The 19032-nt window shown below is 43.7% G+C and overlaps 1 protein-coding gene across 2 annotated transcripts in view; it reads left to right on the top strand.

Moving 5' to 3' along the window:
* OGDHL (oxoglutarate dehydrogenase L) overlaps positions 1 to 19032 on the top strand; it is a 713311-nt gene that overhangs the window by 55312 nt on the left and 638967 nt on the right. For both annotated transcript variants that reach the window (XM_085608435.1, XM_085608426.1), the window contains one exon: positions 13173 to 13416. In XM_085608435.1, coding sequence (XP_085464561.1) covers positions 13210 to 13416 — 207 coding nt within the window. In that variant the 5' untranslated portion in view covers positions 13173 to 13209. The remainder of the gene's footprint in view (positions 1 to 13172; positions 13417 to 19032) is intronic.

Genomic DNA, 19032 nt, shown 5'->3' on the forward strand with positions numbered 1-19032 from the left:
AAGGCTGTTAACGTTCCAGGACAATAGCTTTACTGATTTATAAAAGGCCTCGGGATTCGCCATTGTGTAGTGATATCCTTGTCCCCCCGCCCCCCTTCCCTCCCTGTCTCAAAATGCTCTTACCTGTAGATGACTCTTTAATGCTTAGATGACATTTGTACTTTTTGATCCACCCCTGAGCGTATAACTGGTAATCGAAAAACCTATAATAACAAAACAACTTTCCCCAACGTAAACCCCCCTTCCCCCTCCCTGCTACCCTTCAAATTCTTTTTTGAAATCTCTCCAGTTATAAAATAGGTGATCATGTCATCTGAATTGACTAACGCGACAGCCCAGGTTGCTGTATCTCCAGTCAAGTGAGAAATTAGAAGCCTACGCATGATTGCGCATCTGTGAAAGCAGTAGGTTGAACCATAAAATGAAGTTGGATTTGCTTAATAAAGGTTTGAACCCAGATAAATAGATGCATAAAACCTTTCTAGGGGGACATGTGTCACTGGGGTAGGTATGGTGACTGAAACAGCAGGAGCTGGGGTTGTAGGGACTGGATTGGCTGGAGAGTTCACAAAAGGTGGAGCTTTAGGGGTACTAAGCTGGCTCTGGATCTGAGCAACCTGGCTACCCAAGACTGCCTTCTCTAACTGGGTTGCAGTTAAATCCATCTGCATGTTCACTAGGATCTTTTACATGGATCATCTTAGTTGACATTCTCAGGCACTGTTCAGGAGGAACTAATACCATTGGGCCTGGTATTCTGGCAAGACTCTGGTTGCGCAGAAGCAGTACCCTCAAATTCCCACCTTCTGGCTGCACCGACTCTGAGTTAACTATTCCAGAGGTTCAGGGTGGCCAAATGAGGGAAAGTTAATTAGGCAGGGTACTGTGGGGAGGGAGACCTGGAATGAGATGGTGTTCCAGTTAAATTTGTCTGTTGTAGGAAGCAGTATCAGCATGCAGCCTTTTAACATGTACTAGTAAAACAATATGTTATCCTTACCTGAAAAGGAAAAGTGGTTAGCTTCTATTGGTTTGACCAATAAGCCTTGTGCACAACAATAATCCTAAGAGTTCCTTGCGTTTTCCTCAATGGAGGATAATTCTACAACACCGTGGGCAACAAAACTCCTTAGAGTTTGCAATTCATTCTGAATTATTCCTTACTTCATTATCACAGTTTATCCACACGTTATTTCTTCCCAAACAACAATCGCCCTCAGGAAGGCCCAGACTTGAATGAAACAGTATTTTTCTAACAACTCGAGTAGGTTGATTACAGAGATTCAAGGGGCAGTGACTGGATTCCCAGAAAAGCAGTCGCCCAAGCATTGCCACTGTTCCTCCCCTGACTCCACTTCCTGGCAGAGTGGCAGGAACCCCCAAAGTGACTGCTCTCAGGAACAGTAGCCACGATCTTCCCAACCATGTCTATAAAAGCGTTCTCTTCCAGGAGTGGCTGCCTTTTATAGACGCACCGATCCAAAATTGCGCCCAGGACCTTGTGAATCTTGTGAGAAGTTGCGGCTGCAAGTTCTTATGCTTCTCTAGAAAAGGAGATGCAATACTGATAATGCATGTTATCCCAACTTGTGTGCAATGGAAGGTACTCAAACACGGCAGCATTTGAGTGCTCTAGATGTGATGGTGAGCCACCTAGCCTCCAGACAGCAAGAGTGTACACAGTAGCACGTTCTTAGGCACAGCACTACAAATCAGTAGGTAAGATCATAATGTTGACAAGCACATGTTTATAGGCACATTGCAAACGGGACGGTAAGCACATGTTTGACAGCACAGTGCAACGGGACCAGACTGTGACCGAGCGCAATGAACAGCATAGCATAGGATGTACATGTTGAGAGTCACAGTGCAAATAGACCAGCAAGCACATGTTGATAGCATAGTGTGACCGGGTCAGATCATGACAGAACATATGGATTGTATAAAGAGTACAGAGGAAGAAAGGGGAAGTTTATGACACATGTAGCTTGTACAGGAGGCCAGCCTTATGATCCTTGGAGTCCACATCTCTGTCCTGGGTACAAAAGGGAGTAGGTCTAGTCCTTTAGGGCTCCTCTCAGGTCACAGGCAGCGGTTCCAGTTCTCTTCTGAACTACTGCAGGCCCGGGTTTGTTCTGGAGTGGGTGCCTTGAGGTCCCACATTTGTGCGTGCCACTTGTTAGTAGGTTGGATTGACTCCTGAACACATCTCAAACTATGAGGTAAAAGTTTGCGAGATCCACCTTACTGCCTTAGGCTTTTTCAAAATAACAAAAGTCCTTGGCCACGTTAAACTTGGGGTCTGAGGGTTGGGGGTGTCTGTAGCCAGTGTGGTTTGGTAATCATAGTGTTCTTTCACATCTGACACTAAAATCCAGTTTAGAGCAGTTACTGTACCCACAGCAAACCCAAACCCTGAGACCGATGTCTGGTAGGACGCTCCAGATCTCACTCACACATTAACTCTGATGCAACATGTAAGTAAGGTGCACATTCCAAGCCAAAGATCTTAATATTTGGCCAACCGATAATCACCCAATTTTATGTTGCGGGTTGGGCGGAGGCAGGGGGGCGGGCACTGTCTAGAGAAGAGGCGAGAGGCTTAAGGAGGCGTCCCATAGCAGACCAGTGAAGGAATTAATGTGGGCCTGGGAACTCCCCATTCTGACGAATAGTGAGGATGACGGAAATGCATGACTGGGGATGCCTGGATAAAATGCCTAAATTCTCTTTGAGACTGGGCAAAACAGATTGACTAAAGCAAAATATACAAAGGTTCTCTCCCTCTCCCCCAATGCACTGAGGGCCCAAATCCCCACATGGTTGATATCATTAACTAGAGAAGCTTTCCCCAGCTCGACGAAGCACTGAGTACACTTCTTGACCCCCTATACATCACTGAGGGGAGACACCGACCTGCGGAGACAAGTTTTACACAAACTATAGTGTATTATTATTTTCTCTTAGTTTAGTTTGTTGTTAATTTCTGTTCATTAATCCTACGTCATATAGGTAAACCTAGAGGGGGCAACTGCCGGGTAGGCAATACCCAAGAGATAGTAAGATGAGACTAGCTCAGCGAGGCCTCTTTTGCACTATGGGTATCAATCTGATGATGCATTCAAAGGGCTAAGGGAGCAGAGTATAGAGTACATGCATGGCGCCAGGATATGATTAAAGCATATGCAATGTCAAAACCTAATGTACCAATTGCATTATAGAAATACCGTATATCTGTGATTGAGTAACAGAAATGCCAATTAACAAAGTTGTGGGGGAAAAAAATAATTACCGAATTTTGTTAACACCCACACTGATAATCAGATGTCACCCCGGGAACCACATAGAACCCCACTCATTGCACAGTCAATGGAATAAGCAATGCAGCACCATCGCCAAAACACCCTTCCTCTCAGGAAAAATTCCTGCATTTACTGGGTTAATAGAGTTTTATTGGTTTACTCTGATAGGTCCAGATTCTTCAGAAAATTAGACCACTTGTTTGTTACTTTTTTGGTCATGTTAACCTCTTCGATGCCGATGACGGAACGGTTCCGTCATGCACGCCGGTTGGGCTGTGCTTATGACGGAACCGTTCCGTCATGGCCCCGCCCGCGCTCAGATCTTTCAGCACTGCGCGGGAATCCGCGCAGCGCTGAAGAGGTTAATAGTGTATGAGCTGTGACCATAGGTAGATGGATGAAATCCATCATTTCCTTGGTTTATTTAGAACAAGATGTTCCACTTCCTGAATGTATTCAACTACATTCTACCCGAGGGATACCTGCCTTTTGGGCAGAATTTCAAAGTGCCTTTGTAAAGAAATATGTGGAACTGTTACTTGGGAATATAAATACGCTTTCATTAGGTATTGTTATTGCAAGGAATACTGAAGGATGCTGAACGTTATGATTGAGGAGTTCTCAAGTCTGTAAAATCATAATACAGCATTTCTTTGTTTATGATCTATTATTTGTTTATTTTTACTATTACATTGCAGTCACCATTTATGCATTACAATTTCATGAGTTTGCATTTAGTAATTATGGATTATGTGTCTTATTGAAGTCCTCAATGCTTGGGTATATATAAACACTCAGATGACAAACACTGATAACTTCACCGGTAATGTTCAATACTCTTCATCCTACTCATCCTCACTGTTTTCACCATGACCTGCCCTCTCTCTCTATCTAGGCCTTTGACAATGCATAGTAGTAACAGGAGAATGTGGTAAATGTCAGCACATTCTATGACACCCAGGCTAGGGTAGATTTGGGTCGCCTTTTCAACATTTTGTGGTTTGGTCTGGTTTAAATTCTCTAGAGGTGGTATTGACCTCATGAGGAATTTGGGTTACAGATAAGTAATAGGGCCATTACATTTTATCAGACCTGAATGAGATGAAAGGACTATGTGATTTCGAATCTAGTTGGCATAATTGGGAATAAACATCATGGAGTTAACTGAGTGCCTTTTGTGTACTGCTTGTCCATTTTGAGTTGAACTATTTTTAGTGTTTTATTAAAATTTTAATAATTTTAGTTAGTTTTCACTTCAGTAATGCATCTCTTCATTGGAAAGTAGACCTCTTCATTGTGATGATGTCAGTAAGTTCAGTAAAGAGCATGTGTTTCAATGTATAGCCCTGCTCTTAGAACCGTGTAGTGTTTTAAAAAAATCTAGGTTTCACCTCATAATAGATACAATCCTCAGCTTCCCCAAAAGCAGTAAAATCGATCAGAGAAATAACTAGGCTACAATTTTGATGAAAAGGAGGTAGCCTACCTCCTAAATGAGTAGAGTTTCGCCAAGTGCCAGGGCAAACAATAGCGGGGATCGGGGACAGCCCTGTTACAAACTGCGTTTCACTGCCCAGTCCTTGGAAACTACCCTGCCGCTTCCAAGTCTGTCCTTAGGGGTGCTATATTAAAGTTGAACCCAGCTGCAGCACAGGTTCCTCTCAACTGTTTTCTATCAAATGCAGGACATATCATTCGCTTCAAATTCATGGCTGTGCTATGACCTAGTATGTAGCCAAACCAGTCCTCATGCAGCAGTGCCCCTACCACCGCATGCAGCTGCATGGATCCTGCATAGCACTTTTGTATTGGCGTTTGGGCACCATACAGATCACTCCTTCCCTTAGGGTGCATGGTAACATGTTCCTCCTTTTAGATTCCCGATATACCTCTAGCAACGGTTCTGCCAGCTGTGCTGAGAAGGCCTGATAAAACTCCACTGGAAAGACATCTCTCCCTCGATGTCTTGCTTCCAGCCATCTTCTCCATTGATTCCTTCAGCTCTTCTGGGGTGATATTCGCTTCAATCTTTTCTTGGAGTATTGGTGGTACTACCCACGCCAGGTACGCAGTGATAGACTCAAGGTCAGTCTGTTGCTCCTTTCCATACAGTCCCATCAGATGATCCCGGAGTGCATTATTAATCGCTGCTTGCGACCTTGCAGTTGTCCCGTCTTCTCTACTCAGTGCCATAACAGGGGGGTCTCTCAGTTTCTCGTTTGAGTACCTAAGCTAAGAGCTTGCAAGGTTTGTCGCCCTCTCTATGCAATCTCTGTCTATACTCCCTCCGTGCGAGCCTGTCCATTCTATCCCAAGTTTCTCCTATCGTCCATCTGATCGTCACCATTTCCATCCGTGCATCAAGAGAATCTCTTTCCCATCTTTGTATATCTACTAGGCTGCCTTCCAGTTCTCTCAGATCCCCCTGCAGCTGACTTCTAAGACCATAGATTTTACTGATACATTCTCCCCGCAGGACACCTTTCAGTGACTCCCACTCCGTGCCTGTACTGGCTGTTGATCCCTAATTATCTCCCAAATAGGCCGACCGTGCGCTGCCCAGCATTTCCATACAGGCTGTGTCCAAGAGGGCCTTAAATGATGGTCTTCAACTAGGGGGACCATCGTGCAGCCCTAACCTTTTGAGTATCATGAGAAAATGGTCTGATAAATATACCCTCAGATGGCTATTGGCCTACTGCTTGCCAAGCGCCGAGTGGCAATGCGATGGGCGAGGGACCCTGTTCCAACACTGGAGGAGTGGCAGTCAGATATGGTATACTGCAACACGCAGTCAGATGTATATAGCGAACGTCTGCCACCCCGGAGCTACCCTAAAGACTACTAGACCCCATACCACATATACTTAGCGGGTAAAGACACAGGGGACTCGGAGGCAGGACGGGAGTAGATGCTGATGACTACTAGATATTGATGGAGAAAGGGGGTAAATGAGCGCATATTTGTGTGACATGGTTGTTATGTTATGATGATGGGAGTGACAGGGTCTTATCTTATAAACGGGGACCCACGCAATATGAGAATCTATGATTTGATAGATTCTCCCACTCTGTGTTGTGAGATGTCATCATGATATACCTGTTCAAGCACCAAGAGTATTTATAGTTTGAAATGATCGATGTTTTGAACAGTGTTTTGTAGTGCACTATAACATGCAGGTATGAATGACTTTGTAGTGTTGCGTCCATTATGTATCCAGGCAGATTGTATGCTTCTTACGATTTGTCAAGAAATAAAATAAAAACAAGCAAAAATACCCCTAGATATTTGGCTGACTGTACCTCAGCATGCCAACGCTGCCGTCCCCATGGTGCGATCCAGCCTTCTGTATGTGCTGTGCATAAGGGAGTGGCAGGAGTATTCCTTTGAGTCTGGGTACGTTGCTCTCCAGAGGTCTACACAGCCCACATTTCCATTGCCTGTCGCAGTGCCTCAGTCATACCCAGCTTTGTGGATCACCTTTGGGGTAACCTATCAATGTCTCCATCCAGTATGCTGTTGAAGTCCCCAACCCACAGTATTGTATCAGCCATACAGGCAGTAAGGCCAGCATCCTAAAATAAAATTCTTTTTCATCATTATTGGGACATAGGCATTCAGGATGCAAACTTCCGTACCATCTAGCATCTCTTGTAATTGGATATATCTGCCTCAAGGGTCTGATTCGGTGTATTGCAGTTTAAAGGGGACACCCAGTGCCACCCAGATGGACACCCCCTGGACATATGAAGAATATGTCGATGAATATAGCTGCCCTCTCCATTTCTTTTTTTAGTTTGGATTCCTCCTCATCCACCATATGTGTTTCCTGCAAGTAAAGTATCGTCTTCACATACCCACCCAGCCCCCTAACATTCCACGTCATGTTCTTATATTGTTGCATACCTTGTATGTGGGTGGTAACTCTCAGGGCAAGTCCCACAGTCCTCTACCCCTGTCTGGTGTCCACGCTCCTCTTATCTTCTAAATTACATCTGGCTGCAATGAACAACCTAAAATACCCTCCACTTCTTCCACTGTAGTATTCAGTAACTATTCAAAAAATGCATGCTGAACTTTTCCCCTTCCCCTACCCTCCTCAGGTAGACACATAACTTTAACAACAGAACTTTGTGCTAACCTATCATGTATGGCTAGAATCAGCGTCCCAACCTATTCTTCCTGGTCCCGAAATGCCAAGATTTTGAGTCTAACGAATACTCAAACACTGACTAACTCCTTCAATGCGTGGAAGGGAGGCAGACTCAAGCACAGGGTAAAGTACTGCTCGGGACTCCCTCCAGCTGTCCTATCAAGCCCTAATTCTTAAGCCTATTAAGTCCTGCTGCTGAATATATAATCTGGTTCCGCCACATTTAAACTCATTATTTCTCAGTTCTCTGTGGCAGCCATGCTCTTTGTTCTCACTCTAGCATGCCAGCTACACATAGTATTCAGATTGTCATACACATTTCCCCCTTATCAGGCATCCATGTTACTCCTTCTGGTGCTCAGCCTCCGGCAAGTGTTGATTTCTTGACAGGCAGTGCTCTTCCATTGACTGTTCACTCTCATTGCGCTCTATAGGTTCACTGGCAGTATACCATCTTCATGCACCACCACTTTGGGTGTGAGTCGACTCTGGAGGTCTTCTGATCACTGCAACATACCGGTGCCTTGAGTTCCGGGATCACATGAGTCTCCCTTTGTCTGGGTCGGGGCACCCTTCTTTTGTTTCCTCCAACCAGGACCACACATCCTCTGATCTTTCGAAAAAGCTGGTTTTCTCATTGACTATCTCCTGAAGGCGTGTGGGATATACATCAACAGGTATGGTAGCTTCACAGTTTTGAGTTTTGGTTTAACATTCATATAGGAATTTCTCTGTGCCTGCATTTTGCTCTTATAATCCGGGATGATAGCAATTTATTGATTTTTATAGCACAGTTTCCCGACTAACGGGCGGCACGCAGAATACAATCTTTGTCTTCAGAGTTAAAAATTCTGGATATCATAACCATAGGGGGGGCTGGCAGTGGCCTAGCTGCAGTCCTCTGTGGGTCCCTTCAAGAGCAAACATCTTTGATAACGTTTTCGGTTCCAAAGTGCATGTGATCCATTCCTGTAAGAAATGTTCAGCCGAGTTACCCTCTGCTCTCTCTGGGAAGCCCAGCAGCCCCAAATAATTCCTAAGGGATCAACCCTCAGCATCTTCGGCTCTACTTTCGAATACTTTGGTTGCTACCATCAGCCATGTTTCTTGGTCCTTGAGCGTCGAAATCTCTATACACACTTCAGTGAGTGCTTGTTCCACATTCCTTACACTGTCTGCAACCTTACGAAGTGTCAGTGAGTAGGAAGCCAACCTCTGTAGTGATTGCATTTATTTTTTCCTTTCAAGGTGGTGCGCGATCCATATATGGCTTCCAGTATGTCCGCCCTGGAAGGCGCCTCTTCCGGCTTAATCTGCTGAGGCCCTGTTTCTCTGGTACTTCATGAGATAGAGCTCTCCTGGGTCGCATATTGCATAATGGTGTTGCCCTGGGGTTCTTATCTTTACCCATGTTGTGTGTGCTACCCCACCTCGGGAGACATACAGTCTAACAGTCTATGTGCTAAAAGATGGGGGTGTTGGTCCATCCCTTCACATGTTGCTGCGTCCCTGAATGTGCCAACCACTATACACAGATAGCAGCCCCCTCATCTATTCCATTCTAACATTTCGAGGGCGAGTTCCGTTCAGCACACCCTACAGTTATCTCCTCATACACCCTCCGCTCAAGGAAGGCTGCTACTCAGCTGTCGAAGTGTCCTTTCTATCTATCTTTCCATTTAAAAGTGTCTCCAGACCACCTCCACTAGGCTTGGCAGAGGGACAGGAGAAGTACCCCACTGCTCCTCTCACTGCGGTGTCCAGCCTGCACATTTCAACTCTCGCCGTGCTGCTTATCTGTTGCTTGCCCCCTCCATCTCTTAGCCATTTTGTTTCCCCTCTGTTGCATGCTCGAATCCCACCTCTCCTCAACCATGCAGGTTTCATGCTCGGGGGGGCATTCTCTCCTTGGGCCTCCGATCATGTCACCTTAGTCTTTTTCATCTCCCAGGAAGGGGGAGGGCATGCCAGGCTGATCTTGCAGCCGCGTGGCTCGGCACTGGTCTTAACCAGCACCCGTCACTCCAACACACAGCGCGGTGAGGCGAGACAACTCTGTCTGTCACCCCTGGCCACTGCTGTTGCTGCCAGAGCTTCCGCGCAGCCCTGAGATGCAGCTAACTTGTGGCCGTCTGCCTCCACAGTTCCGTTGCAACTCTGTCTGCAGTACAACTCTCCCAGCCCCAATGTCGGCTTTCAGGCCCGGCCCTGCCTTCAGGTAGGCCACAGCACTGCCCGGCATCCTCCGCAACAGCGCTGCAGGTTTCGGCTGAGCGATCTTTATACAGCAGGACTGCTGGTCATTAGTTGATGGGCTTTTCAGGTTTCAATCAGGCAGGATTATTAAAGTATTATTGCTTTGGTGAGCGGAGCACAGTTTTGGCATGTCTGATTGGCCGTCTTGCTAGGTCACGCCTCCCTAACTTCTCTTATTTACTGTAGACAGGCTAGTAGCCACATTAGCGAGTACAGGGTTACACGCTAACAACTCAGATGTGATAACCTGGGACAACTAAAGTTGGCACTTCAAGGTATCAAAAGAATCATTACATTAACCTGATTTGATGCCCAAGTCGAATTTAATGTAAGTTTTGAATGTAAGGCAACTTTAGAAAGTTACCACTCTGTTTCCCAAGATTTCCAGTGCCTTTTTGCAGTAGCTGACCACAAGACAGCCTCCTTGCCTCCAGGGTGGAGGTGGGAACGGCTCCCAGGAAAGGACACAATAGAGGTTTGCCGTTGAAAGAGGTGTTGCCTCTCCCTGGCAGGAAGCCACACTAGGTGTGGGCCCAAAAAGTGAGCTTCAATTGGAATTCCACCATAGAAGGGCATGTGGTGGACACACATGAGAGGGGATGCTCTTTTGTTCAAATTGACAGGTTGGCATCGGGGACATAGAGGGTAAAACAGTTGCCAAACTGGTTTTTCCATGGACATGTAGCCCTCAGGTAGCCACACTTCTAAGTGGGCTGCCAAGCCCCACACACCGAGAGAAGGGTTCTAGCATCTTGGCAGTTAGCAACATATTGCACTCTGCTATAGCTAGATGCCACACATTGCAGGAAGTCATCATCAAGTAAGAGGGGACCTGGTAGCCATTGGCTAGGAATCAGTGCATCCCCTGTGAGCAAGTTAAGTGATAGAACTGGCTCCACTGACACCTAGACCTCTGAACATGTCTGTGCTAGAGAGAGGCCTGAAGAAGGACTGCCCTGCTATTTCCTGGACCTGGCAAAGAGAGACTGCATCAAAGACTGGACTGCATCTGCTGCTCCTGGGCTAGCAAAATGTGGACTGTACCTGTGGTGCGCTGCTCGAGGAAAAGTCGTCCTCCGAGCCACAGACAGAAAAGGTGAACTCCAAGAGTCAGTTGTCTGACTTACTGTTACACCTCCAGGGCCACAAATGCTGAAGAAGCCGCCTTGGCAAATTGGAGGCCACAAGCGCTTAGTTGCCGCTGACCGCTAAAGCACAGCCTGAGAGACTGAGCCCCGATACTCATAAGTTTCACCTGAGTCTGCTGGACCAGAGAGAGTCCTCAAAGTGCAGTTTGGTGGCCTAAGACGGACACTAGATGCAGTTAAAGGGATCTGCTAGTTTTACTGTAGCCGAAGACCAGTGCCAACTGTTTTTTCACTGGACTTCACCTCGACTTTGAGGGACATTCACCTCTGTGGCCAAAGATGCCCCACGACATTCTTGGATGGAGGGCTGGCTCCAGGAAGACCCCAGTCAACTGCATCAGCATCCTCAGCATCTAGAGCATCCTGTATCCCTTGCATCAGGACAACTCCATTGATATATATGGCTGTTTTCCCATAGAGCCTGGAACTCGACTGGAGACTGCTTTTACTGCAAGGTAACTGTCCTGCTAAGTCTTACTGCCCCCTGGGACTTGCTCCCTGCCTGAGTTGGTTGCCCATGTGGGTCGGGGTACCTGAACGCAACTGTATAAAAAGATTTCCAAGTAAACGCTATTAGCTGTAGTTGGCAATGTTTGTTTGTATTTTGAGTGGGAAACTGTGATTTATGGTTTGCTCAATAATTTATATCTCCAGAAACTTTTGGTGGATTTTGTTCATTTTGGTGTCTAAAAATTCATAAAAGTAAAATCTGTTTTTATAAATTGGTGTTCCTTTGTGTCGTGTTTCTTTGTTATTCAATTGTTTTGGAACTTCAATATGCTTTGCACTTGTTCCTTTGTTAAAGCGTGACTGCTTGACGCCACAGCTACCCTATGGTTGCGCTGTTTTACAAACGAGCCTGAGTGGATCAAAGACAGGTTAGTGAGTTTATTGCACAGCGAGGTCGCACAACCACACCATATAATAAACCACATTTCCTCAAAGAGGGCCTTTGGGTCAGTCCTTCTCTGCCATTGGTGGTTATGAGTGTCATTTACACTCTCCCATCCGTGACCGTGTACTGCATGGGGTGATGGTTTAATCCACATCAGTCATTGGCCCTCTTGCCTTATGAATGACTGCATTTTCTTATCACATGTGCACATCCATTATATGGCCAGCCCTTTAGTTTCGATTTTCTCTATTTATAGGCCCCCTTTCTCTTCTTTGCTTTCCCAACTTTTTATATTAATATCCTTAAGAGTATACTACATGACCCCAGGTGCCCACTTGCTTGTCTCTCATTTCAACTGCAGTGCGCCGCATCCCGCACGGCTACTTTCATCTAAACCAGGTGACCATTATGGAATGCAGTTGTCCCTGGTGTATCATTGCTTTACTGTTTCATGATGGACAACGTGATGGTTCTAAATGTGGTGGCCATGCTAGAACTTAACAACTACGAAAAAATATATACACCATTGCAATACAGACACCAACTGCTATGTTTCGTTTCGTTATTTTAATCATATTCCGGCTGTGTTTAGAGAGCAGCATGTTTTCTTTTTTCTACCTGTATTCTTTTAATGTATCTTGGATATGTTGCCCATTTTGTGTTTTATTGTGGTTGTGGTTGTGTCAGAGTGAATGCAAAAATGAGTCGGTGAACAGATGAATGGAGGCATGACTGGAAAGATGAGTGACAGAGTACACGTATGATGACTTAATTCATCAGTGACACAACAGGCACTTTTATTTATAAGGCAGACCTGTTGGCACTGCCAATGCTTGTTGTCATTTGTAATGAGTGCACCTGGTTATGTAGATGTTGATAGCTGAAGGGGCCGCTCTGGTTTCTAGGCAGAGTTTTATGAAGGTAGATGATTGACCTGGTGCCAATAAACATTATGAAACCATTTTAGGTTCCTCTTACATAGCCAACATATTTCTCTGTTTCAAGTCTCTGTACTGCTGGTGTCCTCGCATGTCTGAAGGGGAATCTTTCCACATAGGTGTGTCTGTCAAACTTGCTTTAAAGATTTCTCATGAGCGCTTTTTCTGCTTGGCGTGATGAGATCCTGCATTACATTGGGTTTTGCTGAATAATAAGTGATATGACGTAAATTTTACATTAAAGTGGAACGTGTCTTATCTGTATCTAACTAGCATTTAGTCAGTTTTTTGTGGGTTAACCTGACAGGATAAACCTGTTCCCGTCCAAGGGCACCTAATAGGAAAACTGGATTTTCTCAGTTTTACCGAGAGCCTTTGCTTACTGTATGCAAACATTGATGTAGTTAGTTAAGAAGTCTTCAGTTTTTTGGTATGCCTGTCTGGTGCATCTCTCACAGTTTTACCCCTCGTTCTTTTCAGGCTCGAACTCTTGTCTTATGCCCACACGCCGATCACCATGACCCATCTGAGGCTGCTGGCTGCCAAGCTGAGACCCTGCGCCTTCCCGCTGCTCTCTAGGTACTCTGCAGCCCCACAGATATGTCCTGGTGGCAACCGCGTCTTTTCATCCGCGGGCCCCGAAACCTTCCTAAGTGGGACCAGCTCGAATTATGTGGAGGAAATGTACTATGCGTGGCTTGAGAACCCCAACAGCGTTCATAAGGTAAGCCCGGCCTTGACTCTTACGTGAAAGTGTCAGCATTGCAAAATCTGTGGATTGTTGAAGACGAAAATTCAAATTTTTAGTAATAAATCCTGTGTATCTTGATGGAACTTTTTTTTTACTACAGGTCAATTTTTCGTGCAACCTTTGCACCTTTTTTTAAATTGAACCTGCAAGAAGCATTTCGCTCTTATGCACGTTGGATATTTTGTGTGTTTTGTTGCTGGTCATGGTAGGGGGACAGAGTGGCAAATCAAAATGCTGTGAATCGAGTACACTTGAACAATTTGCTTTGCTCTTGATTTAACTCTATATACATAGATTCAGTTTACTTGCATGAATTGTTATTGAAAGGCTTCTACACAAATGTATGTTTAAAAACATTGCCCTTAAGTTGGTTGTGGGCAGCTCTTAGCATTCCGTGAATTAAAAAAAACTAATGCTGACAGATTAAGTGAAATCCATCTTTCTTAAATTGTAATGGCTAAAGCAGCAGAAAGAATTCAGAAATGGAAGAAACCATTACCTTGTAGTACTTGGGGAGAAACAAAAGTGCAAACCACCAATTACAAATATGTAAATCATTCAAATATATCTCAGTTTCCGGCAAGTAGAGCAGCTAATACTTTTCTCTCGGTACAATATCCTCAATATTGCATGATATTCGTTATTAAACTGCCGTATATGCCACAACAAGGCAATTTTGCTGCCAAAACGCTGTAGTTGTTACTGAGTCATAGACTGCTTCCATCAGTCACTTGAGATAAGGCAGATTGTCAATGCCTTACAAAAGCAAAGTTGACTTGAATGTCCTTCATCGAAGTGTGGAGTCCTTCGTCGAAGGGGAGGGGTATTCATTTCATAGTTTTGTTTCTTGGACATTCATGGCGGTTCCTCCTCTTTGAACCTTGTGAAATCATGGCACTCCTGATAGCTTCTTGGAGTAGGATGTTGATTATTGTATTGGGCTGGCTACATTCAATCACGAAAACCTGTGGCCAGTGGCTGTGTGAATTGCTGGACTTGTTGATGGAATGGAATTAATTTGTGGAATCCTTTAGAGTTCGCCATGGGTGAAAAATGACAAAATAATGAGATGCCTCATTTTGAAGAAAGTAAGAAGCCCAGCAACAGGAGAAATAACAGGGCTCTTGCTTCACTCCCCCCCACCTTTTTTGCATCAAAGAAAAAAACGTTTTTTAGTCAGTTAGTTGTAAAAACTGCCTCTGCCAAAGTTGAATCAGAGGGCGAGCCACAGCTTCGAAAGGACCCATGATGTTAGCAGCCATACAGTTATGTAAAATAAGTAACTAAAAGAGAGATAGATGGGAAGGAGCCAAGGTCACTGTGAGTCAAACTGATATGACAAGGCAACGGAAGTTAAAGTTTAACTGTTTTAGTAACTTGATTTATTTTAAAACGGGCCTAAAAGCGGACTGCAGCATGGATGTGCAGCACCAGTCGGGCTCTTGTGGAAGCTAGGAGGAGATTTCCAGTGGCCTTAGCTGCCATCTCTGTAGGCTCAGCTCCTCTGAAAGTGAAGTATACGAAAAAAATAAAACTGAATAATGTGAATTAACTCCATCCATTCAAGAACTAGAATGAACTAAGGTAGAAGTGAGTTGGTTAAGGGCAGGCTGTCCTTACTCATGGTCAGCTAAACCACATCTAACAGGCAGCCAATGGCAAAATTGACCATATCCATTTTAGCAATTTCACTTGCAAACATCCCTCCTATGCTAGGTAGTAAATCTGATACACAGGTTCGAAAACGCAGAATCTCATTCATTTGACTAATGTGGCAAACGCAAAAGTAATTATGGAATTCATACGAGGAGAGAGGCTAAATGCACAATCTGTTTGCGAGCCCAGATTTCTTTTTTATGATTATTGATTTCTTTTTTATGATTATTAGCAGTGCAGAAAAGTCACTGATATGATTGACCACTGAAGATAAGTACCTCATTCTGTTTTAGGCTGACTTTCCAATTGTGTTGTTTCATCAGACTGGATATCATAAATATATGCTTGGTGGCTTGCAGAAAGTGAATGTGGAATAGCCAGGAAAGAATTCTGGATTCAAAACTTGCATGTAAATCAAGAAACTAAAGAGGTCAAGGGAACATAAATCTAAATTCAATACATGCTGTGAAATATTACATTTCTGGGTAATCCCAAGGGTATTAGATAATTCCTGGAATTAGTTGGCAGGAAAGAGAAATTTTTATTTCCGCTACTAAGAAAATATGCAACCTAATGTAAGCCCGCAAACCCCACTCCAGCCTTTTGGAGGCAGTCGAAAAATATTGCGTTGGTGATGGAGATAAAATAGCTGACAGATATTTAGTAGGTGTAGCACGTTGACACCCTTTGTATCGGTCTCAATGTGTAAAATTACTTTAACATTTGCTGATATAGAATGGAAAAGATTATATTGTAGAACTCACTTAAAGTTCTGCAACAGTCATAACAGTTAGCCTTGTAGACTAGATTTGAAATTGGCGGAAATCAAACTTGGCTAAGCCGGTCCACAATGAGTATCTCAGAAAGATATGACATTGGCCCACTTGCAGATGTCTGAGACCCGTCAACAGCAGGGGAAATAGTTTATGGTGGCTAGCACTTGTGGTACAATAGCTTCACAAAAACTCTCAGATATTTTTGCAGGACCCAGGTCTTCTGATTGACCAATTCTGTGTCCCAGGAATTCTCTTTTGTACTTTCTTTGGCCACTCATTCAGAATCTCATTCAGTTTCATGGCATAGGATACGTTAGGGTATTATTTTTTCAAGTGAATTGGGGATATTATTTGTGCTGTGCCATATTCGTTCATATGAGCCTGATTTTGTTTGTGACAATAACAATTTTCAGCTATTACCCAGTCTAACCTGTAAGGCCTCTGAAAACTTTGCGGTACATTGTAAGCTGTAAAATTAATGCGTCTGTAAATTGATATACATGCCCTGTATCACTCTAACCTGTGTGTTTTCTGAAACGATAACATTCAATAAAAAATGTTAAACAAAAAAAAAAACAATGTTCAGCTATGTTATAGCACCACTACTTATGGGTACCTAAGTGTTCCTACTGCAGAAACTATGATTTTGTTTCTGTGGCAGATCTTAAATTATTTAAATAGGTACACAAGTATCTCCAATCGCCTGTTTTATAGCCTCCATGTTTGAAACAGATTTCTTTAAAAGTCATAACTTTTCCTCATTAAACTCCCTGTACACATATGATAGGAGCATGAAAGGGCCAAAAGTCATTGGCAATAATGCTTCTCTGGTAAAAAGTTGACTGTGTCAAATCTGATCGACAAGTCAGTTTGAGTGGAATGGGCAGTCTTTCTTTGTGAAGAGAATTTTCCTGGATCATCCTTGGCAACCTTTAATTCTGACTGTAGCAAGATGAAAGTAAAACATTAACAGGTTTCTTTGTATATTATTGGCATCTGCATGGTGGTAAGCAAATTCTCCTTCACCACCTTCTGGAAGTTTACCTGAGGATTGCCAAGAAATGTATGATCCTTGCAAGTTTCTGGAGAATACAAGGTGGGAGGGTCTTATATACATAGGAAGACAGAAATGAACATGCCATGCAAAAACATTTTATGCAGATTTTGTGAACTTCATGCATGTTGTATCTGTACATTTTTCCTTTGGCTACTCCAGATAGGCTATAGCACCAAAGCTAGAACGTAAACATTTTTGAGGATTTTGCATTGTTTCACATTTTTAATACTGTGTTGTTAAAATACTTTAAGGTATTTTTTTGTCCAAAATCCCAATTCATTGATTATTTTCAGAGCTATATTGGCTGCAAGCTGGCTTTGTGTAGCCGCTCCAGTCCTGTGAGATGCTGTATGTTACTCGGCTAGTAGGTATCGCCTTTCCATTCAAAGTAAAGTCATCTGCTGTTATTTTTGTATTCCATCAGGGCTTCTCCTTGGCATTCATTTTGTCAGTGGTAGGAGAAAAGGGACTTCTGGACATTGTGTCTTTGGGCCTAATTTAGCTTCACTGAAAGAACCGCAAATCTCACAAAATTTCGTGCGAAGCATAGATTCATTTTTGGAGAAGATATTTTGATTTGAAGTTCGTACTGATTTGAATGGCAGCTTGGTTACAAAACAAACTTTTCCAAAAATGCAGCTAAGTTATTGTATTTGCACAGATGTCATACCTGGAGCCACACTTGGTGAAGCCTGACAGCTTATTCTTGCCATATTTAGGTATTTTTGATAGCAATTTATTTTCGTAATTTTAACCATAGGCAGATGCGAGCTACTCACCATTGATACAGATGGCTGTAATTCTATGAGTTGCTTTGTCTTTGTACGGAAATGTTGGATAGGATTTACACAGTATGTCCTTATTGATGATATCAAACCCAGGGTGCAAGTCTCGGTTCTAAATGCTGTTGGATAAAAAGCTATCACTGGTTGAATGCGTCTCAGATGATACAGGGCAACATGGCAACTATATAAAACCTATGACTCCCCAGGGACTGTCACCAAACCATGCTGTAGGTCATGTTTCAGGGGCACAGGAAAAATGGTAAGTTACATTAACTGCTGCAGTAGTAGGGGTGTTTTGGTTAGAACATTATTTCCAGTGACTTGGGTCAGGATGGTGTTTGATTTACCTCAGAACTATAATCAGGTGGCCAGGAGTTGGCAAAGTGCACTGCTGGTTCAGGCTGATTACATGATGGTTGGTGTGAATTTTTCAGAGAGGAGATTGCAGCAGCCTAGTGTCCACTCAGGGCATAGAAGTGTGCATTGAAGCCCCCTCCAATGCAACTTGCACCAAGACAGCGAAGACTGCAAGTGACAGAAGGAAATATCCAGCAGGTGAACGAGGGAGAGAGACAAAAAAGTGCGGTATAACAAGATGTAATAGTGCAAAAGAGATAGAGGAATGACTGTGGGGGAGACAAAAGTGTAAAGATAGTGGGAAAAAGAGCAAGATATAAGGAGATAATTTAGCCAACTGAGAGTCTGAAATATAAGGGCAAAAACAGACATTTAAGTCCAGTTTCCTAGAAATAGGATAAGCAAAGAAAATCATTTTTTCTCTCTATTTGGCAAACAAACAGTAATATTTATCTACATTTACATATTGCCCATCTGTGCACTAATTGGTCCTCCATTGGTTAAGGTGAGTGCTCTTTTTTAGGGCATCAAGCTTAATAGTCACAGCACCTCCATCTATAACAAAACTGTGTGGCGTATCTACTTTTCAACCTAACCGTCATGCCCCCATATGTAGCCATATCCCTTCTTTGCTGTTGAAAAGCCTTCTTATTTCACATGCTTACGTATTTGTTTCAAATCTTTACATGGTTGTTACCTTCATAAATTAGTTATTTTCTTGTTGTGTGCCTTCAAGAGTACTTCGCTATTCATCCTCTCATTTTCTCAAGAAGAAAACACAACAGGGAGGGGGAGGGGGCAGGTCCTTTGCCTATCAGCTCTCAATAGTGTGCAATTATTTTTTCCTGCACCCTGCAAGAAATGGTAAAACCATAAGAGGGTCATAGCTGAGGCATTGAAAGACAGAGCCAGAGAAACAAAGAATGGAGACTGGAGAGGGGGACCAGAAGGTGGATAG

The sequence above is a fragment of the Triturus cristatus genome, chromosome 1_2 (genome assembly GCF_964204655.1).
Source record: "Triturus cristatus chromosome 1_2, aTriCri1.1, whole genome shotgun sequence".
Taxonomy (NCBI): domain Eukaryota; kingdom Metazoa; phylum Chordata; class Amphibia; order Caudata; family Salamandridae; genus Triturus; species Triturus cristatus.